Genomic DNA, 27660 nt, shown 5'->3' on the forward strand with positions numbered 1-27660 from the left:
CTGCCAACCTTCAAACCTGGGAGCAGTCCTAACCAAGATCGGCAAAGCCACCTAGTGGACAAGCTCAGGTATAATTTTAAAAAATCCCAGTTTCTCATTTCGGAAGTTGTTTGTGTATTTTATTGTTTTCCATTGTTGTTGTTAATTGTTGTAGAGTCAATTCTGACTCATGACGACCCCAACGTGTTGTAGAATAGAACTGCTCCATAGGGTTTTCAAGGCTGTGTGACTTTTTGGAAGTAGATCACCAGGCCTCTCTTCCAAAGTTTCTCTGAGTAGGTTTGAACCTCCAACCTTTTGGCTAGTAGTTGAGCGCTTAACTGTTTGCACTACCACAGACTGTTGTTTTTCATGTTGCTGTTATTTTGTGCCGTCAAGTCAATTCTGACTCATGGCAACTCCCTGTGGTTTTCTTGGCTGTAATCTTTATGGAAGCAGGTTCTGTTGTCAGGAGTGATTCAATAGAATTAGAGAATCGATGTCCCCTGTTTCCCAATTATCTGCCCATACACTGCCATCCCAGGTTTCTGGATACCATTTCTTCCCACTCAGTGCCCTTGCTTTAACTTCAGACACTATTCGAGGTTGGGAATTCAATTGGCATTGTAATTCAGCCACTCTTATAAGTCTCTGGGTTTGGTTTTCCGCAATGTCAGCTGTGTTACTATAAGAAATAAGACATTTTTTCAGGGCACAAATGGCAACTTTCAGGTCTTGTATGTGGCACCTGAGCTTTGACTGTAATGCTTTGAGCTCATCCCTTTCTTTCACCACTTTGTCCTTGGTCCAATCACCTTCCCTACACTTCTTATTCTGAAACAATTGTAGAAAAGTATAAAATATGCAATCATTGACCTTGTCTCTCACAAATATTTGATCCCTTGGTGATGATATTTCGATTGCTACCCAATGCCATGGATTAGCAGTGCCCTTTTTATTGCTGGAGGCAGACTCATAAGGGCCTTTAAAACTAGCCAGACTGGAGAACCAATTCAGAAAATTCATCCTTATTATTTTGTTCTTCTAGAACTGCTCTTGGTACCAAATGTCTTAGGCTGGGTCCTCTACTGAAGCAAAACCACTGAAGTGTATATATAAAATACATATATAGAGAGAGCATTATTTCAAGGAAATGGCTCACGCAGCTTTGAAGGCTGGCAAGTCCCAAATCTGTGGGTCAGGTGTCAGAATGGAGGCTTCTGACTCATGTGGTTGCAGGGGCTGATGAACCCAAAATCTGTGGGTTAGATGGCAAGCTGCTGGCTCACAGGGCTGTAGGAGCTGGCAAATCCCAAAACCTTCAGGTCAGATGGCAGGGTGCTGGCTCACATCCCAAGAACCGGAGGTCAGAGGATGACATGTTGGATACAAGATCAGGAGAGGGCAAGCTTTGCCAGAACATCCATACATATTAGATATAAATCACACCCCCAAGGAAACCCCTCTTTCAACTAATTGGCTGCTCACATCAGATCACAAAATGTAGGATGATTACATAATATCTGCCAAACACTGAGAACCATGGCCTAGCCAAGTTGATACATAACCATAACCATCACAGAATGCAGGAGTCAGGGGCTACTGGGCAGCAGCTAACAACAGAGTCTCCCACATTCACTGTAAGATTTCCTCACACAGCCAGGCCTGCAGGGGGGTAATGTGAGGGCTAGGGAGGGAACAGTGAACTTCAAGAGTAGAGGTGCTGTGTCTGGGGCCAGTGGCATGGCCCTAAATTCTGAGAAGGGTCCAGCCAGACCAGATTCCAGCTCTGCCTGCTTCATTGTTGACTCTGTCCCAGCGGCCAGTATCCCTCACCTGAATGACAGGCAGCAGCATCCTTCCAGCTGCACTCCCTTCTCAGCAACAGCCAAGAGTGGGATCTCCCAGTGAGAAGAGGACCTGGCACTTCCTAGCCTCAGGGCATCCACATGGCACTTAGAACAGAGGCGCAAGTCATTACCGTGGCCCCCAACGCCCAGCCAACATCTCACCTCTCGCTGAAAGGCCTCGGCACTGCAGGCTCCCCCACACAGACCTCCTTTCAGCAGCTCTTGTATCACTCAGGGCCCTCCCTCCCCCCCCCCCATGAGGACTAGACTGTCCTGTGAGAGCAGGGTCCTGAGTTAATGCTCAGTCCTCACTGGAAGGAGCCAGTGCAAGTCCCAGAGGGCTGAGCAAGCTCTGAGGGACCATGCCCAAAATTCTACCTGAGCCCACCCTACTGGGTCCAGCAGGTTGACTCAGGACCTTGGAAGCCCCCAGTCCTGAGGAGATACTACCATCCCCACTGCCCCCTCCCAAGGGAACTCCAAACAAGAATCAATACTGTACTGCAAAATAAGAGTAAGGAAGGCTTCCAAGGTACAGCAATTGATCTCTATTTGCCTGGAGCAACAGAGGAAGAAAGAGTCAGGAATAGGAAGAAGATAGGAATGTGGGGCTAATCGAGTCCAGGAACAACTGCCTCCTCTGCCATGAGTCCAAAAGAACTGGATGTTGCCCAGCTACCATTACTGAACAATTTGATCAAAGATTCCATAGAAGAATCCTGTTGTTATGGATTGAATTGTGTCCCCCCAAAATTTGTGTCAATTTAGCTAGGCCATGATTCCCATTACTGACCACCATTTTGTGATCTGATGTGATTTTCCTATGTGCTGTAAATCCTACCTCTATGATGTTAGTGAGGCAGGATTAGTGGCAGTTATGTTAATGAGGCAGGACTCAATCCACAAGATTAGGTTGCGTTTTGAGTCAATCTCTTTTGAGATATAGAAGAGGCAAGCAGAGGGGGACCTCATACCACCAAGAAAGTAGTGCCAGGAGCAGAGCATGTCATTTGGACCTGGGATCCCTGTATTGAGGAGCTCCTAGACCAGGGGAAGATCGATGACAAGGACTTTCCCCCAGAACAACAGAGAAAGAAAGCCTTCCTAGAGCTGGCACCCTCAATTTGGACTTCTAGCCTCCTAAACTGTGAGAAAATAAATTTCTCTTTGTTAAAGCCATACACTTGTGGATATTTCTGTTACAGCAGCACTAGATAACTAAGACATTGATCAAAAAGGGGAACAGAACAAAACAGAATCTCAAATTCACATGGTCTCCAGGCTTCCTACAGCCATGGAGGCTGGATGAACCCCTGAAGCTATTGCCCTGAGATAATCTTTAAACCTTAAGCCATAAATATCTCCTGAATATTCCACTGGTCTTACCCCTTCAGGAGCAAGGAAGAATGAAGAAAACTAAAGATTACAAGGGAAAGATAAGTCCAAAGGAGTAATGGACCACTTCTACCACGGCCTCCACCAGACTGAGTCCAGTCCTACTACATGGTGCCCGGCTACACCACTGACTGCTCTGACAGGGATCACAAGGGAGGGTCCTGCACAGAGCTGGAGAAAAACGTAGAAAAAAATCTAACTCCAAAAGAAAGACCAGACTTTCTGGCCTGACAGAGAGTGGAGAAACCTGAGAGTATGGCCCCCGAACATCCTTTCAGCTCAGTAATGAAGTCACTCCTGAGGTTCACCTTTGAGCCAAAAATTGGATAGGCCCACAGAACAAAACGAGACTAAAGGGGGACACCAGTCCAGGGGCAGGGACTAGGAGGCAGGAGGGAACAGGAAACCTGGTAATAGGGAACCCAAGGTTGAGAGTGTTGACATGTTGTGGGGATGTTAACTAATGTCATAGAACAATGTGTGTACTGCTGTGGAATGAGAAACTAGTTCTGTAACTCTTCATCTAAAGTACAATAAAAAAAAAAAAAAATCTGCTGAAGTCTTCTTAAAGCCAAACAGTAGTTTAGCTTAACTAGTAAAGAAAGTCTGCCTTGAGCATTGTGCTCTTTTAAGATCTGTATGGGATGAAATTAACAACAGCAACTCGAAAGATTAGATAGGAAACTTAGAAGGCAGTGAGTTTGTGTTAATGGAGAAGGAACAACTTAGAAAAGGAGGGTGAGAATAGGTGAACAACTTGAAGAATGTAATCAGTGTCCCTGAATTGTATATGTAGAAACTGTTGAATTGGGGTATATTTTGTTGTGTATATTCTCAACAATAAAATAAAATTTAGAAAAAAAAGAGTAAGGAAGGCCAATAACCTTATTTTTCTCAAAATGACTACTTGGATGCCTTAGAAAAATGTAAAATAAAAATATCAAAGTGAACGCATTTTGTTTTCCAGTTTCTCATTTTCCTCTGGTCCTTTTGGCTGGTTAGTGTTGACAGCTGGTGCCCATCCACACACTCTTGGTCCCCCAATCCTTCTGTGCCATGTAGCCTGGGAGCACCTCCAGGGCTCAGCTCCCACCTCACCTTATGCACCACTTTCAGTAACTTTTGTTAAATGAACAAAATAATGTTTACATCAAGGTCATTTAAAGAGAAATTTCTTTTCCAAGCAAAGGTGGTTATTCAAATGAAAAAGAAAACCATTCTAGAAAGAAGACAAGGAAGACAGTGGAAATAGGTTTTGTTGTAAAATACACTGCCATTTCTGACAGTAGGAGAGTGTCTTTCCAGTCATTTCTTTTCCGTCCCCTTGTCTGGTTCAGGTCCCTGTGGCTTGTTTGCTTCAGGTTCCTTTTCTTTTTCCTTGGTCTTGTCCTTTGGTGGAGGAGGAACCAGCGTAGTCTTTTTGACCCTCTTGCCGGTGAAGTGCCTTCTTTGAAGACATACATCAATTAAAGCAAATAGTCCAGCCACACCAGTGCATATCTGGAAAACAAAGGATCCTCATTACTTCGGCTTTTCATTCCAAAGGTTCCCATCTCTGTTTCTAATTCATCAATAGATGCCATTTAACACGTCCAGTCAGCTTGTCCCCTCAAACTACCAGACCCAAGAGAGTCTGTCCCTCCCCTAGCCTCGCCTTCCCCCAAAGCCATTTTTCAAGTCTTTTCATCTCTTGTCCTTTCTCTCTTTAAACCCAGCAGGGTAGGGCCCTTTGCTCTGGGATCAGCAGCTGCAAGGAGGAAGCCTTTAGCTTGGCTGCCTCCCCAGACATCACCTTCATTTGGCTTCCCCACTGGAGATATTTACCAATTTTATTTACTATTAAACTTTGCCTTGATCCCAAGAGTTTGTAAAAAGAAAAGAAGCCCTTTCTTGAAACAGGAAAAACACACCCATTCTCCCAAAGTGATGAATGCAGAGCAAATAAATGGCCTGACATGGATGAACTCACCACAGCTATGAAGTAGTGCATGTGCATGGTTGGTCGACTTCTCACAGCGAAGATCACAGCCCACAGAAGGAAAATAAAGGCAGCTATGTCGTTGAGAAGGTCCTGAAAGATGGGAGCGATAAGAGTCAGCCTTAAACAGGGCCAAGCCCGCTACCTGCAACACCCAGCCCAGCATGTTGTTTTTGTTTGGTGCTGTTGATTTTCAACTCACGGGGACCCCGCGGAGCAGAGTAGGACTGCCCCCACGGGGTTTTCTAGGCTGTAATCTATTTTTTAATCTTTATGGGAGTAGATCTCTAGGTCTTTCTGCCACAGAGCCGCTGGGTGGATTTGAATCGCCAATCTTTCAGTTAGCAGCTGAGCGCTTAACTGTTGCACCACTAGGGCTCCTTCAACACAGCATAGCTTCCTTCAAAGGGACTGATTTTCAAACTTCCACCTTATTAAAAATAAAAAAAATTTTTTTTGGTGAAAATATACACAGCAAAATGTACGCCAACATAACAATTTCTATATGTACAACTCAATAATGACATTGGTTATATTCTTCAGGATGTGCAACCATTTTATTCTCCCACCATTAACATAAACTCACTGCCCCCTAAGCTTCTCATTTAACTTTCCGAGTTGCTGTTGTCAATTTGAACCCATATAGATAATTATTTAAAACAGCACAATGCTCAAGGCAGACATTCTTTATTAATTAAGCTAAACTATTCTTTGGAAACTCTGGTGGCATAGTGGTTAAGAGCTACAGCTGCTTTGGTTTAAAGATGACTTCAGGGAATAGTTTCAGTTTGAGGTTTAACATTTAATGATTCTCTCATGGTAATAGTTTCAGGGGTCATCCAGCCTCAAAGGCTCCAGAAAATCTGAATTTCAAGAAAATGTGAAATTCTGTTCCATATTTCTCCCCCTTTTGATCAGGATTCTTCTATAAAATCTTCGATCAAAATGTTCCGTAATTATAGCCAGGTGCCACCCAACTCTGGTCTCATAGTCTCTCCCACAGTTGAGAACAGGGCCCATACTGTTTCCTCTGGTACCAGCAAGTTGTACCAGGAATGTGGGTCACAATCTTCATGGCCTCTACTGAGCTGGGGAGGAAGAATGATAGGTGGCTAAGTTAAAATGCCACAATGCTCTCTTATCAGAATCCACTAGCTTCTTTCTTCATTAAGTATTTACCTGGTTGTTTTAAGTTTTTTATTAAATTCAAGTTCCAACAAGATTGAGTCTGACAGTATTTTCCAGCTTAATCATTTCTTTAGTAGAGGGACAGAATTTGGGAGTTCCCCACTCTGCCAATTTCAGTGACATCACTCTCATTACATCTGGAAGGTTCTCAGTCATTATCACTTTGAATATGTCTCCTCCTCCATTCTCTTGAGTCTCTTCTTGTGGGATTCCTATTAGACTTATAATGGACTATCTCATTTTGTCCTCTGTTTCTCATCCTCTTTCATATTTTCTCTTTATCTCTCAATGCTATATTCTGGGCAATTTCTCCATATCTTTCAGTTCACTAATTCTCTCTTTAGCTGTCTCTGATCTGCTTTTTAACCAACCTATTGACTTTTTAAAAAATATTTTTTATTGTGGTAAATATATAACAAAACATTTGTTATTTCAACAATTATGTGTACAATTCAATGAAATTAATTATGTTCACCATGTTCTGCAATCATCACCACTGTCTGTTTCCAAATTTTTCTATCACCCTTAACAGAAGCTCAGTGCTCCCTAAGCAATAACTCCCCCTCTCACCCTCCCAGCCACCCCTGGTAACCACTAATAAACTTTGGTCTCTATGCATTTGCCTATTCTAAATATTTGAATCAAAATCGACTCCACAGCAAAGGGTTTTTAGATATTTCATATTAAGTGGCATCATATGATACCTGTCCTTTGGTGTCTGACTTATTTCACTCATCTATGTCATAGCATATATCAGATCTTTTTTATTTTGACATTTTTATTTCAATAACAATATTTTTAATTCTAGATGTTGTACTTTGTGCTTTGTGCTTAAAAAAAAAAATCTATTCTGACCTCACAGTGTCTTATTCTTCTCTTAGGGCTCTTAATTATGTCTTTAGTCATTTTAAGCATATTTCTTAATATCAGACAACTGTTCTATTATCTCATAGTCTTGTGCTTCTAGTCTTTCAGTTTGTTATTTTGCTTACTCTTACTCACGGGGAATTTTTAAAAAATCAGGTGTTTTGTTTGTTTTGTTTTTGTGAGTTCATGTTTGATATCATTTTTTTTTCTTCCTGTGAGAATCTCTTGGGCACTTGGTTGTGATCTTGCGTTTGTTTCTGGCAGGAGCTCCAAGAATATCATCACATTGGGATCTTTTTTTCCTCCCCTAATTCTAAGGCATGAAGGTTTCTAAAATGCAGGCAGTAAAAATTGAAACTACAAATCTGTACAAAGGGCAGGCCCAAAGTTTCTATTTTCTGTTTGTTTGTTTTCCACTCAAAGGGCAGGAAGAAATGAAAACACTTTCTTGTTCCTCTGTGTGGGGGAATGGTGTGTGTCGTCTCTATCCATTTTTTCCTGAGGATGCACGCAGTCTTTTCAGGGTGCTGGCTTTATGCAGGGTTCCCACTTTGCTTGGGATCAAGACCTCATCTTATGACCTTAAGAGTGTATGAAACCCCAGGACATTACCACACCGGCCATTCCCACCCCCACTTCAGCAGCTTATACGATCACTGCTCCTGTTCTCCACACACTCCCCCCTCCCTGCCCCACCCGCCCCTCATTTCTGGCACCTCTGTATTTCGCTTTCTTTTCTGCCAGCTCAGCCATTCGGTTAAAACACAATTGGTCACATTTCCCCTAGTATTTTTGGTAAGTGCAGCAGGGGAATTTTCAGGTTTCATTGGTTTTTCACCTTGCCAGAATTATATAAGTACCTTCTCAGGCTTCTTCACTGGGGAATTGTCCTCTGTCCTTTTACCTTGTCCTCTGCATGTACCTGCCCATGAATCTTGATTCAACCCTCTTTTCCTTTTTCCCAGTATTGGGGATCCTCACCAACCCCACTGAGACCTGGGCCCTTTTAATAGGGAGGCAGGACAGAGTGTAGTTAGGGGCTCAGACTCTGCTGACAAAGCTGGGTTTGAATTATTTTTCTGCCACTTACTATCTGAGTGACCTGGGGCAAGTGATTTGGCAGTTCTGAGCCCCAGTTTCATCCTGTGTGAGGTGAGTGAAATGGTGAGCATAGAGCTCTGGAGGCACGCTATGGGTGTGCAGTGAGCGTGGAGCCTTGGGAGCTTCATCAACTGGCCAGGAGTCAGGTTGGTGCGCTCTGTGATTACACAGGTGATGCAGAGGGATTTCAGTTCACAGCATCCAGGACTTCGCATTCAATCTGCGGGAACAATCTCATCTCTGTCCTGTTCCACTGGACCACTGCCTTGGCCTGAACATCCTTTATAGGGTGGAGATCTAAGTCTGCTTTAGGAGTGATGTTTAAAAACTCTCATTTTATCTTACTGATTTATGGGGAAGCTGATTTTCTTCCTTAAATTCTGGGGGTAGGTGCCTTCCCCAGTGATCTCCCTCATCAGCTGTGAGCAGCTCTCCCCACCCCCCATGACAGTGAAGCCTCAGGCCCTCTAACCTTGCCCACCAAGTTGGTAAGAGCTCCCACCTCCCCTCCCCGGCCTGGCCCCTTCCAACCTCCCCCACCTCCCCACACACCGCAGCTCGGCTTGCTCAGAGCCTTTCCTGTCTAACTTCCCCCCACCCCCAGCTGCGGCTGCCGGGACTACAGAAACGGGAGGGAAGGCGTGTTTCTCTGTTCAGTCATTTCCCAGGTGCCAAGACCCACGAGGAAGGCACAACGGCAGGGGTACTTCCTCCCTCCTCGCCCGACCCTCACTTACCGTAATGGGCCACAGGATGAAGGGCAGGTATCTGTTGATGGCGAAAGTGTAAATGATGATGAAGAAGATGAGGATGGACAGCTCCATGGTGACGATGAGCGTCAGGAATGGGTGCACCGACAAGCCCGTGAACAGGATCAGCGCTACTACCAGGCAACCCTTTCGGGAGACAGGCTCCTGAGCCAGCGGCCAAGGGTTCTAACCCACCCCGGAGCCCCTCTGGAAACCCCTAGAGCCCGCTCCCCAGTCCTTGGACCTGCGTCTTGGATACCAGCCCTGCTCACCACGGATAGGTATTTGACCTCGCCGTGACCCATAACCCAGAACTCTTTGTTGCTGCTCTTAAGTTCCCACCGGTACCGGCGACACTTCTTCCTAGTGCCCACTTCATCCTTGGGCTGCGGTGACTTTTGCTTTTTGGGCTTCTTCTCTTCTACCTTCTTGTCCTCCGCTGGTTTGTCCGGCGGGGGCGGGGGCGGGGGCGGGGGTGGGGGAGGAGGCGGGGCAGCCGGCGCTGCAGCGGGTGGAGGTGCTGGCGGGGCCTTACCCTTGGCTTTGCCCTTGCCCTTGCCCTTATCAGTCATATTCACTTCCGAGTCCTTAGGTTTTCACGGGCTGTGCAACCTCTCCCGATGTCCCCTGACAGGCCTGATCTGTGAGAGAGCCTGGTGCCCACCGACCTGCTCAGAGGCGGTGCTCAGCCAACGGCCGGGCCCAGGGAAGGCCAACGCTTGAGCTGTCTCGGCGCGTGCTGGCTCAACGCGTGGGTCCCACCTCCGCTTGGGGTCCCGCCCCATCTCAGCGCGCGGTGCAGCGCAGTTCTTATTAACCCATAAGCCTCCAGGCCCACCACCATCCACGCGGAGGCTCCCTCCGGGTCCCCCCTCTGTGCCCGCCACGCTGGTGCTAGTTCCACGCCAAGCTCCCCTTCCTGGCCTGGTGGAGCCTCGCCGGGTGCCCTAAGGCTGTAGCCGCCGTTCTCATTCCGGGTCGGGTCCGGTTGGCAGCAGAAACCCGGGGTCGTGACCCTCGCCGGGCCTCCTGGGGCAGCAGCGCCGTGCAACCAGCTGGCTCAGCACCACATTCATGAAAATGCAACGCGACCTTTACACAAGGCAACATGAGGAAGCAGGAGTGTTCCCGACTTAGCAGCCCCGACTTTATGGTCACAAGTGGGCCAGAATGGGTAACAGCATCCAAGCTCAGTAGTTGGTGGGGTTGAAGTGACTGGAGGAAGACAGGTGCATCTGCGAGTGTCCTGGCTCAGGCGCCGGCTTTTTTAGCACTTTGATTTGCAGGAGTGATTTCATAGCTGACCTCATCTTCTTGGTGACCACAAACGCGTCGAGGAGACACACGATTGCTGCTGCGAGACACAGGGACTGTCCAGCACAAGACCATAGGGGAAGGAAAGGTGGGGTTATTGTGCAGCCCACAGCAATACTCTCTTGTCCCTATCCCGGGGAGGAGCCGCAAGGTCCTTTTCTTCCCCTCTGACCAGTAAAGAGTGTCATGATGTCACCAGGGGGTTGGGGGGGTGCAGACCACACTGGCTGACACTGTCGTAGGGGGTGACACCAAAATGACTATCTCTAGAACTATCCCTATAGTTATATCAGCAAAACATGTTTTGTAAACCCCGCTTACATGTATCAATATACCTACAAGGCTAAAACTCTAGGCTAATTTACTTTTTGAACCAATGTTTTTTTTTGGTTAATGCGCTCTGGTCAGAGCTGTCATTATTATCCAATTACAATGATGCTTAGAATCACGTGGTTTCCTCTGCACCTGCTAGAAGCATGTGATGCTATTTTGTTGCTTCTGTTTTTTTATAGTTGCTGATTTTGTCAAATTTTTTTATGTTTTAGCTACAATATTGTGTTAATCAGCATTTGTGAACCTCTATCAATAACATTTTTGAGACTGAAATAGTAATTAAAGGAAAAGAAGGAGTGATAGGCGGGAATTACAGTTTACCAGTAACATTAGTACAAAGTTGGTACCGAGGAGGTCCATGGCCAGGGGTGGGGGTGACACCATGAGTTACCACAGTGAGTGACACCAACCCTAGTGACACCACTGCCTCTGACCCCCCTCTCCCGCCTGGTGTCTGCCTTGCCAGCTGCTGCAGGCCCATTCTGCCTTTACCAGAGGCAGAGAGAGGGGATTTGAGGAATGGTGAGTCTTGCCACCAGTAGTGGCCTCACTGGATGCTGAGGCACCAGGAAAGGACCAGGGAAGGGCACTGGCCATAACGGCTCAGGTCAGGATGTGTCCTGAGAAGCCTTCTCAGAGGAAAGAACTCTTGGGCTATGTTTGAAAGAGCAGGCAGGAGTTTCCAAGGGCAGTGACTGGGAAGAGGAGAGCTCGAGGCATGGGAGGGGGGTAGGAATTTGGTGTGGCAAAGACCCCTGGAGCCAGTGAAGGAGGGGGCAGAGTTGAGGCTGGAGAGGCATGAGCTATGGAACTCTCCCCAAAGGATGGTGATGAGGCTGAGGGCTGAGGTCAGGTGCGAGGCTCAGAAAGCCCAGTTTCAGTGGCCATGAAGCGAATGGAGGCAGGGACCTGAGGGTACAGGGCAGGAGATGGGGAGGGGGAGGGGAGCTGGGAAACTGCTGCCATCCAGGTAAGAGTTGATAGAGACAGGGGATGGGAGCCTCCGGCAGGCAGGAGAAGGCTGGAGAGCTGAGCTAGCTTCCTTTGGGGACCAGCAGCCCACAGCATTCGAGATTCCTGGTGCTCGGCTGCGCCTGACTGGCTTGGATGTTTCCCTTATGGTCACTTAGTCTCTGGCTGCTTAATGAACTTTTCCTAGGTAGGTCTTGCCCTAGCTAATCTGTGAGCTCCCCTAGGCAAGGGACTCATTCCCCAGCATGGCGATCAGGGCTGGCACAGTCCCATGGGATTGACAAATATTTACTGATTATGGAATGAATTCATAGAATTTAAACCTTTTGCCTTGATTAATTTCTGTCCCCATTGTTTAGCCCTGCCACCCCTTCCCCCCATCTTCCAAGCATTTAATCTGCCATTTCTTGTGCTCCTCCATATGATGAGGGTTTGAGTTCCAGTTTGTCCCAACCTTGTGGCCCAGGGCAAGGCATTTAACCTTAGTTCCCATACCTGTAAAAATGAGAGTTGTAAAGAGTGTCATGATGTGCCCAGTCTGGTGTGAGGCATATACTGGCCACTTCAACTTGTATAGCTTCCTTCCTCCCCTTCCTTCTTGAATAGGCTAGGCTACTCAGTTTTGACAATGCACTTGTTTTCCTTTACAATGCACTCTTTTCATCTGCCTTTAAAATAAAATTCCCTAGTCCAGAAAAAAATCAAAGCCCAAATTTATAAACAAGAACATTTTGCTCCAACATTTCAGAAATGAGTATGTACGACTCTCAAAAGGGGTTTAACAGACTCTTGTTTCTACACCTGTTTGGAGAATGAGTATTAGAATGACGATTTTCAAGATCTTCGCTTGTGCAACTTCACATCTGAGGAAGTCGGTGCAAGGGAGAGATGGAGTGGTGGTGGGGATTTTGTTCTAGAAATAAAATAACAATGGCCTGCCATGTTTCCTTTTCAAAGAGCCTTGGGATCCTGATCTTAAATGGAGTCATGAAGGCCTCTACTTACCCCTCCAGTATAGAACAACTTCCTTCTGTTCTTTTCTTGCATCGCCAAGATGGCAACTATGAAAAGGAACACAGCCGTAATGATACTGTTGATAAGATCCTGTAATACAGAATTGAAAATTGTCAACTTTGCATGAAAATGGAATTCCATAAAATATTTAAATTGGTCAATTACCCGTCAAAGAATGGGTATCTTTTTAAAAACATTCCCTTTGATTTAGAGGAACCCTGAGAGGCATAATTCTTACATCCTTCAGAGACATGAGTTTATGTGATTTCAAGGCCTTGAAGAGGAGTTTGTCTGCAGAAATGGGTTTAACTTCATTATATAAAAAAACCCAAACCAAAACAAAAACTGACAGCACTGTTTTTCAAACTTGTCCAGCAGACTTTTCTTAAAGGGCAGAAGAACATGAGCATAAAAATACGTGGAGGTCTAGGGGCCTAGTCTAAAAAGGCCCTCCGTAATATGATTTTTTCCAGGTTTTGCATTTTAAGTTAATGTAAATTCTGCTTTCTATTTCATAACACATTTGTTTTTATATAAGAATAAAATTTTAGATTAGCACTTTAGTTACTGATTTAATTCCACTTCCAAATCTGCAGGTAAAACCAATGCTCTGGAAGTTAGGTCACACACTTTGCTATGGTTTTGCACATCCCGAGAATGCACAAACCCATCAGAGGCTCGGGCTTGACATTTTAGTGTGCTTGGCTGTGCTGTTGACCTTTGCTCTTCCCTGAGACATGGCTAGAGTTGAGTTCCTCCTGACATCTAAAGGCTGTTTTGTGTCCTTCATTTTGGATTTTCAGCACTGGTTCTTTAGCTGCCAGCCCAACCTGCTTCTTTATGTGCTGAAATGAAGGGTGAGGATGAGTTGGTGGAGGAATCCTTCTGAGAATAAGCAGACGGTGGGCTTTGGTAGCAGAGCAATAATGCAGGAGATGGAGTCATGAGTTAAAAAAAAAAAAATTTTTTTTTTTCAAGTGTTAGGTGGGTCAAAAGCCCAGGGTTATGTAACCACAATAAGATACCTCATCTGACCATTTTAAGTCTTTAAGTCATGATGGCCTGACTTGGTAGTGGCACCCAGTCTGGTGCACTAGCCGAAAGACATCAAGGAGCTCTGCTACCCAGTGTATATGATAATAATTGCTGCCGAAGATGAAGAAATTGAAGATTTTTGCTGACTTCTGCAGTCTGAAATTGATCAAACGTGCTATCAAGATGCATTGATAATTACTGGTGATTGGAATATGAAAGTTGGAAACAAAGAAGAAGGATCAATAGTTGTAAAATATGGCCTTGGTGATAGAAACGATGCTGGAGATTGCATGATAGAATATTCTAAGACCAATGACCTATTTGTTAGAAATACATTTATTCAACAACATAAATGGTGGACCTCTCCAGACAGAATACACAGGGATCAAATTGACTACATCTGTGGAAAAAGACAATGCAGAAGTTCAATATCATTAGTCAAAACAAGGCCATGAGCCGACTGTGGAACAGACCATCAATTGCTCATATACAAGCTCAAGTTGAAGCTGAAGAAAATGAAAATCAGTACACGAGAGCCAAAATACAACCTTGAGTATATTCCACCTGAATTTAGAGACCATTTCAAGAATAGATTTGACATATTGAACACAAATGACCGAAGACCAGACAAGTTCTGGGATGATATCTAGGACATCAAACATGAAGAAAGCAAAAGGTCATTAAAAAGACAAGAAAGATAGAAAAGACCAAACTAGATGTCAGAAGAGACTCTGAAACTTGCTCTTAAACATAGAGAATGAATGGAAGAAATGATGAAATAAAAGAGCTGAACAGCTTTAAAAGGGTGGCTGGAGAAAACAAAGGTAAGTATTTTATAATGAAATAGAAAAGACCTGACTTTAGAAAACCAGAAGGGAAGAACATGCTTGGCATTTCTCACCCTGAAAGAACTGAAGAAAAAATTCAAACCTCAAGTTGCAATATTGAAGGATTCTATAGGCAAAATATTGAACAATGCAGGAAGCATCAAAAGAAGGTGGAAGGAATACATACAGTCACTGTACCCAAAACAGCAGGTTGACATTCAACCATTTTGGAAGGTAGCATATGATTAAGAACCGATAATATTGAGGGAAGAAGTCCAAGCTACACTGAAGCCATTGGTGAAAAACAAGTCTCCAGGAATTGATGGAATACCAATTGGGATGTTTCAACAAATGGATGGTGAGACTTTGTTTCACATACTTTGGATGTATTATCAGGTAGGACCAGTCCCTGGAGAAGGACCTCATGCTTGATAAAGTAGAAAAAAAAAACCCGTATAAAGTAGAGGGTCATCAAAAAAGAGGAAGACCCTCAATGAGATGAATTGATACAGTGGCTATAATGGATTCAAACATACTAATGATTGTGAGGATGGCACAGGACAGGGCAGTGTTTCTTTCTTTTGTACATAGGGTCGCCATGAGTTGGAACCAGCTCAAGGGCACCTAACAACAACAGAGGGTACGCTTCACTGCACCAGGCATAGCTGACAATATCCTTCAAACTCAGTATTGCTGTTATCTTCATTTTACAGAGGATGAAATGGAGGCTTAGAGAGGTTTGTGAAGTTGCCTAAGATTGAATAACTGCTACGGAGTGGAGTCAGAACTCAACTCACTATTGCCTCCCATATTAAACCAGTTGCCATCAAGTCAATTCCAACTCATGGTGACTCCATGTGTGTCAGAGTAGAATTATGCTCTGTAGGGTTTTCAATAGCTGATTTTTTTGGAGTAGATCACCAGGCCTTCCCAGGTGCCTCTGGGTGGACTCAAACCTCCAGTTTTTTGGTTAGCAGCTGAGTACTTAAGTGTTTGTGCCACCCAGGGACTCCTATTAGGAACACCTGAATAGGCTGTGAGTACAGCATCCATTTTTGGCATTTTTTGTAAAACGGGTTCATGGAGGGTCAAAATGGCATGGTGCAAATAAGGTGAGAGTGTTTTTTGTTGATTACCTCTTTTGCTCTGTCAACTCGTAGATGTGTGGCCTGGGGCATGGGTTATCACCCTTTTGTGCCAACTTGCTAATTTTTAACATGGGGACCGTGATTGGTTTAGGATTAAATGGCATAATGGATCCAAAAGCATCTGATAAGGTGCCTGGCCATCTGCTGGGTAGTTAAGAGTGCATCAGAATACAGCTTCACGATATATACTCTCAAAATACGCACAGCTAATAAACTTTGTGCAAACACCAGGTATACTTCCTGTTGAGGCTGGTGAGCAAGGAATCCTACTGTGGAATGCAACTTGCCTCTTGCAAGGGCATTAATGTCTATTGTTTAGGTGTTTGGTAGGTAAGAGTGGAAGGGGGACATGGAGCAGGGCTGGTAGGCATTGGCAGTGAGTCCCAGATGGGTTCTGCGGGCAGGGGCAAGGTCGACTGGGTAGGTACAGCAGCAGGTTGCAACTATACAGGAAGCTTGTACAGGAAGCCTGAGGATTGTGTAAACCAAGATATTGAAAGATGTGAACAAGAACTCTTACAGTTAAGAAGCAGAATGTAAACTTTTAAAAATTGAAATTCATTAGCTGTGGTCATAGATCATTGATAATTTCAATAAAGGCACATTAATAATGATAATAATCATAAGCCAAACACAGACCAGACTTAGCTAATCTTGAGCTGGCTGTCTCCTTCTTGGATTACTAGACATTATAGTTTACTCTGGTCCTCACTGCCAAGGAACTGCTCTCTGGAACTGTCCTTTGGAGTTAAGATTTGCCTGGTACCTAACATTTCTACTAAAGCTCATGTTTCTTGAGCATTTACTATGGGTCATGCACTGTGCCATCTCATTTGATTCTCACAACAAATTCTCATTCTTTCCACTTTACAGATGGGTAAGCAGCAGGCCCAGGGTTGCTCAGCCAGTAAGAAGATATGCCCCTTAGCAATCTGACTTGAGTTCCCAAGGCCTCCTTTCTGACCCACCTCCCTCCTTTGGCCTTGGGCACAGACCCTCTTGTTGGCCTCATCTGGACAGAGAGAGAGCTATGTTCTACCTGATGACTGGGGTACAATTGCAGCTGAGCCTTGCCACATATAAGACTCTGGGTTTCCTCATAAATGTGGCCCATTAGTTGTCCTTACTGATCATCATTTTCTTTCCTCCACTAAATATCCCATTGACTCAAGTAGCCTCCTCTGACTAAAATGAGAAATAGGGTGGTTGCTTGACTATTATTTCCCCCATTGTTCTCCCCAGTTCTCTGAGATACACAAAATTGTGTAGAATTATAAGTTGGAAGGAAAGAGATATTTTAATGGTGAATGCTTATTTTTAAAACTCACTGAATATTAGGAAAAAAGGAAATATTTACTATTTGTTTCATTGGTTTCCCTCACACCAGGAGCTGGCTGAACACGTGGCAAAGCCTGATTGGAAATCAACAGAACTGTTGTTTTTCATTAATCTTACTTGAAGTGGAACCTTCTAAAGCCTCTTATTTATCAATGTAAAGGAGCTGCTGGTATTTTTGAATCATCACATCTATAGAGTTTTAGTTTAAAGTATAGTTTATTATATTCATTTTCTTAAAAATCGCTTTCTATTGGCAAAAACATCTGACCATGTGGGATAGTATTTGTTACAATGTATAAGTATTAGCAATATGGGTTATTCAGAAGACAATAATTACGATGTATACTTTCCTTAGGAGCCCTGGTGGCACGGTGGTTCAGTGCTGAGCTGCTAACCAAAAGGTAAGCAGTTCGAACCCACTAGTTCAAACCCACTAGCTGCTCTGTGGGAGAACAATGTGGCAGTTAGCTTCTGTAAAGATTACAGCCTTGGAAATCCTATGGGGCAGTTCTTCTCTGTCCTACAGGGTTGCCATGAGTCAGAATCGCCTCAACAGCAGTGGGTTCTTTTTGTCTGTGTGTGTGTGTGTGTGTGTGTGTGTGTGTGCGCACTTTAGATGAAAGTTTACAGGCCAAGTTAGTTTCTCATACAAAAATTCATGCACACACTGTTATGTGACCCAGAATGTGACTGCACATTCCTCCTTTCCACCCTAGATTTCCTGTGTCCATTCAACCAGTTCCTGTCCCTTTCTGTCTTCTCCTCTCGTCTCCGGAGATGAGCTGTGCATTTAGTTCCTTGTATCTACTTGAACTAAGAAGCACACTCTTCCTGAGTGTCATTTTACATCTTATAGTCCAGTCTCTACGGAGCAGTTCTACTCTGTCCTATAGGGTCGCTATGAGTAGGAATCAACTTGACGGCAGTGGTTTTTTTGGGTTTAGTCCAGTCTAGTCTTTGAAGAGTTGGTTTCGGCAATGGTCTAGGGGCCATGTCTTCTGGGGTTCCTCCAGTCTCAGTCAGACCATTAAGTCTGGTCTTTTTACCAGAATTTGAGTTCTGCACCACACTTTTCTCCCAGTCTGTCAGAGGCTTTCTGTTGTATTCCCTAGCAGTTATTGGTGGTAGCTGGGCCCATGTAGTTCTTCTGGTCTCAGGCTGATGGAGTCTCCAGTTTATGTGGCCCCTTTTGTCTCTTGGGCTAATATTTTCCTTGTGTCTTTGGTGTTCTTCATTCTCCTTCACTCCAGGTAGGTTGGGACCAATTGATGCAACTTAGATGGCCGCTTGCTAGCTTTTAAGACCCCAGACACCACTCACCAAAGTGGGATGCAGAACATTTTCTTAATTAACTTTGTTATGGCAATTGACCTGGATGTCCCCTGAAACCATGGTCCCCAGACCCCCAGCCCTGCTACACTGTCCCTCGAAGTGTTTGGTTGTATTCAGGAAACTTCTTAGCTTTTGGTTTAGTCCAGTGGTGCTGACTTCCCCTGTATTGTGTGTTTTCCTTCCATTCACCTAAGATAAAAATATAGTTCTTGTCTACTACTATCTAGTTAGTGAATACCCCTCTTTCTCCCTCCCCACCCTCATAGTCATCAAAGAATATTTTCTTCTGTGTTTAAACCTTTTTTTGAGTTCTTATAATAGTGGTCTCATACAATATTTGTCCTTTTGCAACTGACTAATTTCACTCAGAATAATGCCTTCCAGATTCATCCATGTTATGAGATGTTTCGCGGATTCATCGTTGTTCTTTACAGTTGTGTAGTTTTCTATTGTGTGAATATACCATAATTTGTTTATCCATTTGTCCATTGATGGGCACCTAGGTTGTTTCCATCTTTTTGCTATCATGAACAGTGCTGCGATGAACATGGGTGTGCATATATCTATTTGTGTGACGGCTCTTATTTCTCTAGGGTATATTCCAAGGAATGGAATTGATGAATCATATGGTACTTCTATTTCTGGCTTTTTAAGGAAGCACCAAATCGATTTCCAAAGTGGTTGTACCATTTTAGATTGCCACCAGCAGTGTATGTGTTCCAGTCTCTCCACAACCTCTCCAACATTTTTTATTTTGTATTTTTTGGATTAATGCTAGCCTAATTGGGGTGAGATGGTATCTCATTGTAGTTTCGATTTGCATTTCTCTAATGGCTAATGATCAAGAACATTTCCTCATGTATCTGTTAGCCGCTTGAATGTTTTCTTTGGTGAAGTGCCTGTTCATATCCTTTGCCCATTTTCTAATTGGGTTGTCTTTTTGTGGTTGAAGTTTTGCAGTATCTTGTAGATTTTAGAGATTAGGCCCTGATTGGATATGTCGTAGCAAAAATTTTTTCCAGTCTATAGGTTGTCTTCTCACCGTTTTTGTGAAGTGTTTTGAAGAGCATAAGTTTTTGATTTTTAGGAACTCCCTGTTATCTAGCTTCTCTTCTGGTGTTTGTGCACTGTTAATTATGTTTTGTATTCTGTTTATGCCATATATTAGGGCTCCCAGCATTGTCCCTATTTTTTCTTCCATGATCTTCTGTCGTTTTACATTTTACATTTAGGTCTTTGATCCACTTTGAGTTAGCTTTTGTTAATGTATGTAACTCTTGTATAAGTTAGTTACCCATACAAGAGGTATGAGTCTTGTTTCATTTTTTTGCAGATGGATATCCAGTTATGCCTGCACCATTTTTTAAAGAGACTGTCTTTTCCCCATTTAATGGACTTTGGGCCTTTGTCAAATATCAGCTGCTCATAGGTGGATGAATTTATGTTTGTATTCTCAATTCTGTTCCATTGGTCTGTGTATCTGTCGTTGTACCAGTACCAGGCTGTTTTGACTACTGTGGCAGCATAATAGGTTCTAAAATCAGGTAGTGTGAAGCCTCCCACTTTGTTGTTCTTCTTCAGTAATGCTTTACTTATCCAGGGCCTCTTCCCCTTCCATATGAAGTTGGTGATTTGTTTCTCCATCTCATTAAAAAATGTTGTTGGAATTTGGATTGGGATTGCATTGTATCTGTAGATTGCTTTGGGTAGAACTGACATTCCACAATGTGGAGTCTCCTGTCCATGAGCAAGGTATGTTTTTCCACTTATGTAAATCTCTTTTGGTTTCTTGCAGTAGTGTCTTGTAGTTTTCTTTGTGTAGGTCTTTTACGTCTCTGGTTAGATTTATTCTTAAGTATTTTATCTTCTTGGGGGCTATTGTAAATGGTACTGATTTGGTGATTTCCTCTTTGATGTTCTCTTTGTTGGTGTAGAGAAATCCAACTGATTTTTTATGTTTATCTTGTATCCTGATACTTGGCTGAAATGTTTTATTGTTCCAGCAGTTTTCTTGTGGTTTCTTTGGGATTTTTGTGTATAAGATCATATCATCTGCACATAGAGATACTTTTACTTCTTCCTTACCAATTTGGATGCCCTTTATTTATTTTTCTAGCCTAATTGTTCTGGCTAGGACCTCCAGCACAATGTTGAATAAGAGTGGTAATAAAGGGCGTCCTTGTCTGGCTCCCCAGCACAATGTTGAATAAGAGTGGTGATAAAGGGCATCCTTGTCTGGTTCCTGTTCTCAAGGGGAATGCTTTCAGACCCTCTCCATTTAGGATGATGTTGGCTGTTGGCTTTGTATAAATGCCTTTTATTATGTTGAGGAACTTCCCTTCTATTCCTATTTACTGAGAGTTTTTATCATGAATGGGCATTGGACTTTGTCAAATACCTTTTCTGCATCTATTGATAAGATCATGTGGTTCTTGTCTTTTATCTATGTGATAGATTACATTGATTGTTTTTCTAATGTTGAACCATTCCTGCATACCTGGTATGAATCCCACTTGGTCATTGTGAATTATTTTTTTGATATGTTTTTTAATTCTATTGGCTAGAATTTTTTTGAGGATTTTTGCGTCCATGTTCATGAGGGATATTGGTCTGTAATTTTCTTTTTTTGTGGTGTCTTTACCTGATTTTGGTATCAGGGTTATGTTGGCTTCATAGAATGAGTTTGGGAGTATTCCATCCTTTTCTATGCTCTGGAAGGCAGTGGGTTTTTTTTATGGGATATTTTTCCTGGGCAGGAAACCCTGGTGGCATAGCAGTTAATAGCTATGGCTGCTAACCAAAAGATCAGCAGTTCGAATCCACCAGGCACTTCTTGGAAACCATATTGAGCAGTTCTACTCTGTCCTGTAGGGTCACTATGAGTCAGACTTGACTTGACACCAATGGGTTTCTTGGGCATGTTGGCAGATAACCTTAGACTGTTGTTAGATGTCTTCAAGTTGCTATTGACTCATAGTGACCCCATGTGATGGAGTAGAACTGCCCCATAGATTTCCTAGGCTATAATCTTTATGGGAGCAGATCACCAGGTCTTTCTCCTGTGGAGCCGCTGGGTAGATTTGAACTGCCATCCTTTCAGTTAGCAGCCAAGCACTTAATTGCTTGCACTACTAGGTCACTTTTGACTCTGGACTTTGGTGGGTAAAGCTGCTAACCTTAAAAATGAAAACAGTGACTCTACTACAGTTGGAGTGTGGAAAGTTGTCCTTTCACTAATACTGATGTAAAGTCAGGACAGGAGCTGAGGGCTGGACCTGCACCCTCCTTGATAATGTCAGGGTTCCTACTATCAGGGCACCAGCACAGCCTTCACAGAAGCAGACAGCTACAGCTCAGAGACTGGGGTGTGAGTCCCCAAGCACAGGCTCCATAATCTGCCCAGAGATGGTCCTGCCACAACTGCCCAACGTGGTCCCAGAGCTCACAGGTCTCAGCAGGTCACTGTGTCTGAGGCCAGTATTCTTTGAGGGACCTATAAGGGTCTGAAGCCCAGATTTATCAGACTTTTCATCTCTTTCCCTGGTAGAACCCTGGCTCTCAGCCCTTCGTCAACCAAGAATGGAAGTAGGGGATGCTATCCTTGGGGTGAGCCTTGAAGGAAGTCAGTACTCCTTACCCGAATCCTATACCTCCTGGGCACCAAACCATCTTGTCTGGAGGGAAAGGATGAAAGGAAATGACAGCTGAGCGTGCTGGACAGCTTCAGCCCAAGCAAGCACTGAAACAGTTCCAGGATGATGCAGGTGGTATGTTCTGTGGCTTTCTGCTCTGACCTCTTGACAAGGTCCCAGGAGTTTCCTGCAGCTTGATTCCAGCATGTCTCCAAGTCTGGCCACTCTCTCAAGTACTGAACAGTCACTTCCCAGGCACCAGTGCTCTCACTCAACCAGCACATTGCCTGCAATGCCAAGGCCTCCCCACTACCACCCAGTGGTAGCTACTTGCCCCTGCGAGCAAAATTATATGCACAAGTCCTCCATCTCATGCAGTCTGAAAGAGCACAGTAGAAAGGAAGGGACTGCGTAGGGGAAGCGAACACAGTTTGGGCCCTGTTTTGATGGGCATTTTTCAAAGACTTCCAAGTCAAATAGATCACTCACCATCTGACTGACTGTGGGGTTGCTCAGTGTATGTGCTGCTAGGTAGATGAGCATCAGAATCACTGGGCAACCTTCTTGGTGAGTCAGAGTTGTCATACTATGAAGCTCCTAGGAGCTCACCAGGCATATCCATGTGCTGTGCCAGGCCCTGGCCCTGGAGGACAGTAGCAAGAAAAAGGCAAGGCCCTCTGAGCATGTCTCACCCTCTGGGCTCCCACAGTCATCCAAAGAAAGGAGAACGCTCCCTCCCAAGGAAAGAGGCAGCAAGGGGAGTTGGTTATCAGAGCTGACCAAAGGCCATGTGACCTTTAAGGCTCGGTTTCCCCATCAATGAAATGCAGAGGAGGAAAAGGTCACATGGCTAGTAAGGGGACAGGACAAGTAACTGGACCTCGCGTCTGTCTCTGGACAAAACCCGTGTTCCTAACTATGCAGCTGAGCTGCCCCTCTAGTCCATGGAGGATGCAGATCTGTGGGCTCCAGAACCAACAGGCTTTATCTGAGATCTGAGGGAGTCACTGCAAGAATTGTTCAACTGGTAAAGAATGTGAAATTCTGGAAATGGCTACTGCAGGAGGCTGTGCAATGTCTTTTCCTGGGTACTCTACCACATGGCACCCCTTTGGGAGGAAGGGCTCTCAACCAACACAATAAGGTTGACTCCTACAACTCTTCAAGGTATGTGTGGCAATTTTTCTACAACTGTCATATTGCCTCTTGCTTTTGGGTGGGTGTTTGCAAAGTAGAAGCATTCACTGTTTTATAAGCCATGGGTGAAAAGTGTGTTTATCTACTGAATGTACTAATTGAAACATTCTTAAGTGCAAGATGAAAAGAACCATGTGCCACAGTGAGATGGGCTTTACAATCTGAGCCAGCAGTGGGAGTGCGAGTTGGTTGTCCTGAGGACAGTGCACTTCAAGGACTCATTTTAGGTGTTAGGCTATTTTCTCCCCAAGGGACAGGACAACTCCTAACTGTCACAGCTCAGTTATGTCCTTGTCCAGAGAGAGAGAGCGCTCTGTTGTTTCATTTTGAGGAGAGCCTTTACGGGGTGAGGGAAAAGCTTATATTTGAATTATGAAAATGAACACTTACTAGTAAGGGCCAGTGTAAATAAGTCATCAAGTGTTGAAGGGTTATCATATATGTTAGAATAAAAAAAATGACGATGCAGCTTTCTAAAACTGTGATTGCTATAAACGACTCATGGGCTTGGACGTGGATGAAACAGGCCAATGCTCCTGTGATAAGACCCTGCAATAAAAGAGACAGGATTTGTTTTAATGCACATTTAATGTTACTAAAATATATATATATATGTAAATTGTCAGAATATAAATGATTGTGTTGTAATTTCTTGCGTTGTTTTGCACATACATTTTGTTTTTAAAATTTCTTACATTTTTAGAAAATGAAATGATACATGTGCACAGTAAAAATGCACAGAGTATAGAAAGGTAAAAAATACCAGTTTCTTTCTCATCCCTCAATCCCTTAGTTTATACTTCATGCCAGAATACAAACAGATATACATACATATATATATATACATAAAGGGAAAATAGCCTGTGGTTGTCATGTATTGTAAATATTTCTCCCCTTTGTCATTTGTCCTTTGACTTAGTTTGTGGCTTTTTTTCAGTTTAGCAGTTTAAATTTTTTTTTTTATGTCAAATTTATATTTTGTGTCCTGCTTAAATAATTCCATTTTAAATCTTTCATCTCTCTGAAATTGATTTTAATGGAAAGACGGAGGGAGAGCTCCAGCTTTATATTTGTGCAAACAGCCGCTGGTTAGCCCAACAACATTTATTGGAAAACATAATTATTTGTATACACCAACCTCTATTGTATACTAAGTTCTTTTTTGGGTCTCTTGAGACTGTTTTCTTCCATTGAGTTGCCAATTTCTTCTCTAATACCTTTAAAATTATAGGCATTTCACTTTATATTGTGTTTCTGTTTGACCTACTCCTCATTACTTTCTAAGACTGTCTCCCATGCTTGTTTTAGTTAAGTTCCCTAAACTAAGCCCGTTGGTATTTTAATTGGGATTACATTTAATTTATAGATTAATTTGGAAAGATTATGAAATTTAGTTTTACATTAAAAAAAAAAATCATCTTTCCAGTTATTTTAGTGGTTTTTTATATCCCTCGGAATTTTAAAACTTTCTTCATATAGATCTTTTGTATTTATTTCATTTTAATTCCTGTTTTAAAGAGAAATATTTTCTTCTATTTTGACTGGTCACTTGTTTATAGAAACACTTTTGATTGGTTTATTAACTCAATAATGAGTCTCCTAGCTATCTAGTTTTAAATTGCTTTCTAGTTGACCTTGGGTTTTTTAAATATACAATCATATCAGCTGCAAGAAATGAGTCATATATTTTGCTTCTTCTCTCAAATTTTCTTATTTCTTTTTCCTAATTGTGATGACTAGCAGTTCCAGAAACATGTTGAATAATAGCATTGATAGTGAACATCTTTTTGCTCATATTAATGGGAATCCTTCTGATGTTTAAGTATGGTGTTGACTTTTGGTTTGAGATGTCTTTTTATGTCAATAAAATATCTACTTCTATTTTACTGGTTTCTTTTTGCAGTCAGGAATGAGTACTGAATTTTGTCAAATGTGTTCTCTATTTGATGCACTCTCATAGGTTTTTTTTTTTCCTCCTTTTAGATATAATATCATAAGTTATTTTAATTGAGTCCTAATACTGAAATCATCTTTATGTTTCTTCCTCATGGTATGTTTTAAAAATATTGCTGAATATTTTCTGCAAATATATTAAGATTTTTTACTTTGACACAAGTGAAATCTCTGTTTTCTCTTTCTGAACTCAGTCTGGTTTTGATATCAGTGCTATATTGGCTTTTCTTATGTATACTTTTTAATTTTTCTGCAACAAGTATGCTCTACTTATATACTTTTGAAAAAAATTAACAAAAAGATCTTGGGAAAAAAATCACCCACACTCCCACCACTGAAACACAGTTGCTTCCTTTTTGTATATTATCTTCTAGGCCCAACCACAGAGCTGTCTGTCATGTAGCTGCAATCACAGTCATACATATTTTACTTAGAAATTAAAAAAAAAAATCCCCATGTTTCAGGACTCTATTATTATTGTTCTCATTATTAAAAAAATCTCATTATTAGGTGCCATTAATTCTAACTCATAGCAACCCCATATGACAGAGAACTGTTTCATAGGGTTTTCTTGGCTGTAATCTTTACAGAAGCAGATTGCCAGGTCTTTCTTCCCAGGAGCAGCTGGGTGGGCTCAAACCCTTTTGGTAAGCAGCCAAGCCCTTAACCATTGTGCCACTAAGGCTCCTTTCATTATGAATTACTTCATAATAAACTACTATCTTGATGAACATTAATTTCTAAATCATATCCCTATCCTTTAAATTGTTTCTTCTTTCTTACTCAAATAGTCCTGCACTGAATATCTTTATGCATAAAGATTTTGGTCTCTATTGAATAATCTCGTTAGCAGTTCCAGGAATGGAACTGTTGAGTCAAAAGGCAGGAACATCTGCCACATGGCTTTCTCATTACTCATTATTAATTGTCATGCTAGTTTAAATGCCACCAATAGAGCAGAGAGTCCTACTGGTGCAGTGGTTAAGAGCTCGGCTGCTAACCAAAAAGCTGGCAGTTCAAATCCACCAGCTGCTCCTTGGAAACCCTATGGGGCAGTTCTACTCTGTTCTATAGGGTCACTATGAGTCAGAACCAACTCGATGGCAACAGGTATGGACAGAGTAGAAGGGTACAAATTTCACCACAACCTGACAACACTAGATTTTATCATCAAAATTTCTGCTAATTTAATGGATGCAAAGTAGTTGGCCAGTATTATTGTTCTAATTAAATTAACTGAACTTACCAATCATGGATAATCAATGACATTAAGCAGTGACTGGCCAGCTAGTTCAGTTAGCAACATGCCAATTAATAAGAATCCAAACATGGAACTAGTTCGTCTGTACAAACTCAACTTATCACGTGAAAAATACTTTTAACCCTTCAATCAGGCATACTTGGAATAGAAGAACAAAATGTTATGTCTCTGCATAATCAGCCAAACACAGTTTTGGAAAGGACAATATATGTGACAGGAAACATGAGAAATACAAAACCAAGACAGAAAAAGCCAAATTTAGGAATAAGGGCTGAGGTTTTTAGGGGCAGAGATGGAGAGGAGAAGAGCTGAGGCAAAAATAATAATAATAATAATAAAAAAGAGTGGTAAGGGGAAGCCGGGAACTTCCCGGAGGCAGCGGCCCCTGGGCATCAATCCCCAAGGGTGCGGCTGGCCTGTCACCCAGCCAGGTCACCAGCTCTCCACTCACCAGCCTCAGGACCTTCAACATTCCGGTAGGTGAGAAGAAAAAGCGCTTGATGCTGTCCCTGTATCTGTGTGGGACTTTGGCCCGGCCCTCAGCACGCTTTTTGGCCGCATTCTTCATCTTTGCAGTCAATGGCAAGTAATGTACAGGGGAAGGCCCATGTGCCGTGTGAGTCTTTGTGTGTGAGGGGTGCTCCGAAGGTGCTGGAGGCTCCGGAGTCGGAGGTGCGGCTGGCGGCGCCGGGGCTCCATAACTCACTGACTGCTGGGAAGGTGCTGGCCGCACCGAAGCTGAGGAGCGCACAGAGAGCTCTGAGCGTATGGACCGCGCCGGGCCTGAGGAGCGCACCGAGCCTGAGGAGCGCACCGAGAGCCCTGAGCGGCTGGGAGGCGCCGGCGCTGAGTACCGCACTGAGCGCGTTGACCGTCTGGGTTGAAAGTTCTTTGTAGGTGCCCCGCGTCTGGCGTTTTGGGAGGCCATGGTGGGCTTCTGGGCCTGGCGTCTGACTGGCCCTGCGGCTCTGAGCAGCACCGCGGCGGCCGGCTCTCCTCGGGTAACCAGCGGCGCGCCCCAACGGCTGCCAGCCGCCCTTTCGTCGCGCGCAACCCGAGGACAAGCCGAGCCCTCCAGACACCCTCTTCGCAAGCCCACCACCCCCAGGCTGCCAGGCAATGAACTCCAGCGGCCATTTAAGGCGCGCCTTGGCACATTCTACCCCGCTCCCCAATCCCAGGAGCAGTGCTCCCTGC

General features: G+C 43.5%; 2 protein-coding genes across 2 annotated transcripts; both read right to left on the bottom strand.

Moving 5' to 3' along the window:
* Positions 1 to 2113: 2113 nt before the first annotated feature.
* On the bottom strand, positions 2114 to 9679 carry CMTM2 (CKLF like MARVEL transmembrane domain containing 2). The gene is made up of 4 exons (XM_003417103.3): positions 9380 to 9679; positions 9096 to 9254; positions 5194 to 5295; positions 2114 to 4724 (listed from the first exon to the last, which is right to left on the bottom strand). Exons 1-4 carry the CDS (start codon positions 9677 to 9679, stop codon positions 4530 to 4532), a joined length of 756 nt encoding a protein of 251 aa, XP_003417151.1. The 3' UTR covers positions 2114 to 4529.
* Positions 9680 to 10047: 368 nt separating this feature from the next.
* Positions 10048 to 27640, bottom strand: CMTM1 (CKLF like MARVEL transmembrane domain containing 1). Its single transcript, XM_003417102.4, has 4 exons — positions 26915 to 27640; positions 23640 to 23798; positions 12732 to 12830; positions 10048 to 10477 (listed from the first exon to the last, which is right to left on the bottom strand). The coding sequence occupies exons 1-4, from the start codon at positions 27389 to 27391 to the stop codon at positions 10298 to 10300; spliced, it is 915 nt and encodes a 304-aa protein (XP_003417150.4). The 5' UTR covers positions 27392 to 27640; the 3' UTR covers positions 10048 to 10297.
* Positions 27641 to 27660: the final 20 nt, after the last annotated feature.

The sequence above is a fragment of the Loxodonta africana genome, chromosome 21 (assembly GCF_030014295.1).
Source record: "Loxodonta africana isolate mLoxAfr1 chromosome 21, mLoxAfr1.hap2, whole genome shotgun sequence".
NCBI classification, from domain to species: domain Eukaryota; kingdom Metazoa; phylum Chordata; class Mammalia; order Proboscidea; family Elephantidae; genus Loxodonta; species Loxodonta africana.

Excerpts from the sequence above, each read along its gene's own strand:
- CMTM1 (XM_003417102.4), bottom strand. The coding sequence starts at position 27,391 with ATGGCCTCCCAAAACGCCAGACGCGGGGCACCTACAAAGAACTTTCAA. Across the intron at positions 12,831-23,639 it reads ATTTACACTGGCCCTTACTA|GATCTTATCAACAGTATCAT; the intron begins GTAAGTGTTCAT and ends TCTGTATTACAG. Across the intron at positions 10,478-12,731 it reads AGTTGTTCTATACTGGAGGG|TCCCTGTGTCTCGCAGCAGC; the intron begins GTAAGTAGAGGC and ends TGTGCTGGACAG.
- CMTM2 (XM_003417103.3), bottom strand. The coding sequence starts at position 9,679 with ATGACTGATAAGGGCAAGGGCAAGGGCAAAGCCAAGGGTAAGGCCCCG. Across the intron at positions 5,296-9,095 it reads TCATCCTGTGGCCCATTACG|GACCTTCTCAACGACATAGC; the intron begins GTAAGTGAGGGT and ends CCCATCTTTCAG. Across the intron at positions 4,725-5,193 it reads TGCACTACTTCATAGCTGTG|ATATGCACTGGTGTGGCTGG; the intron begins GTGAGTTCATCC and ends TTTGTTTTCCAG.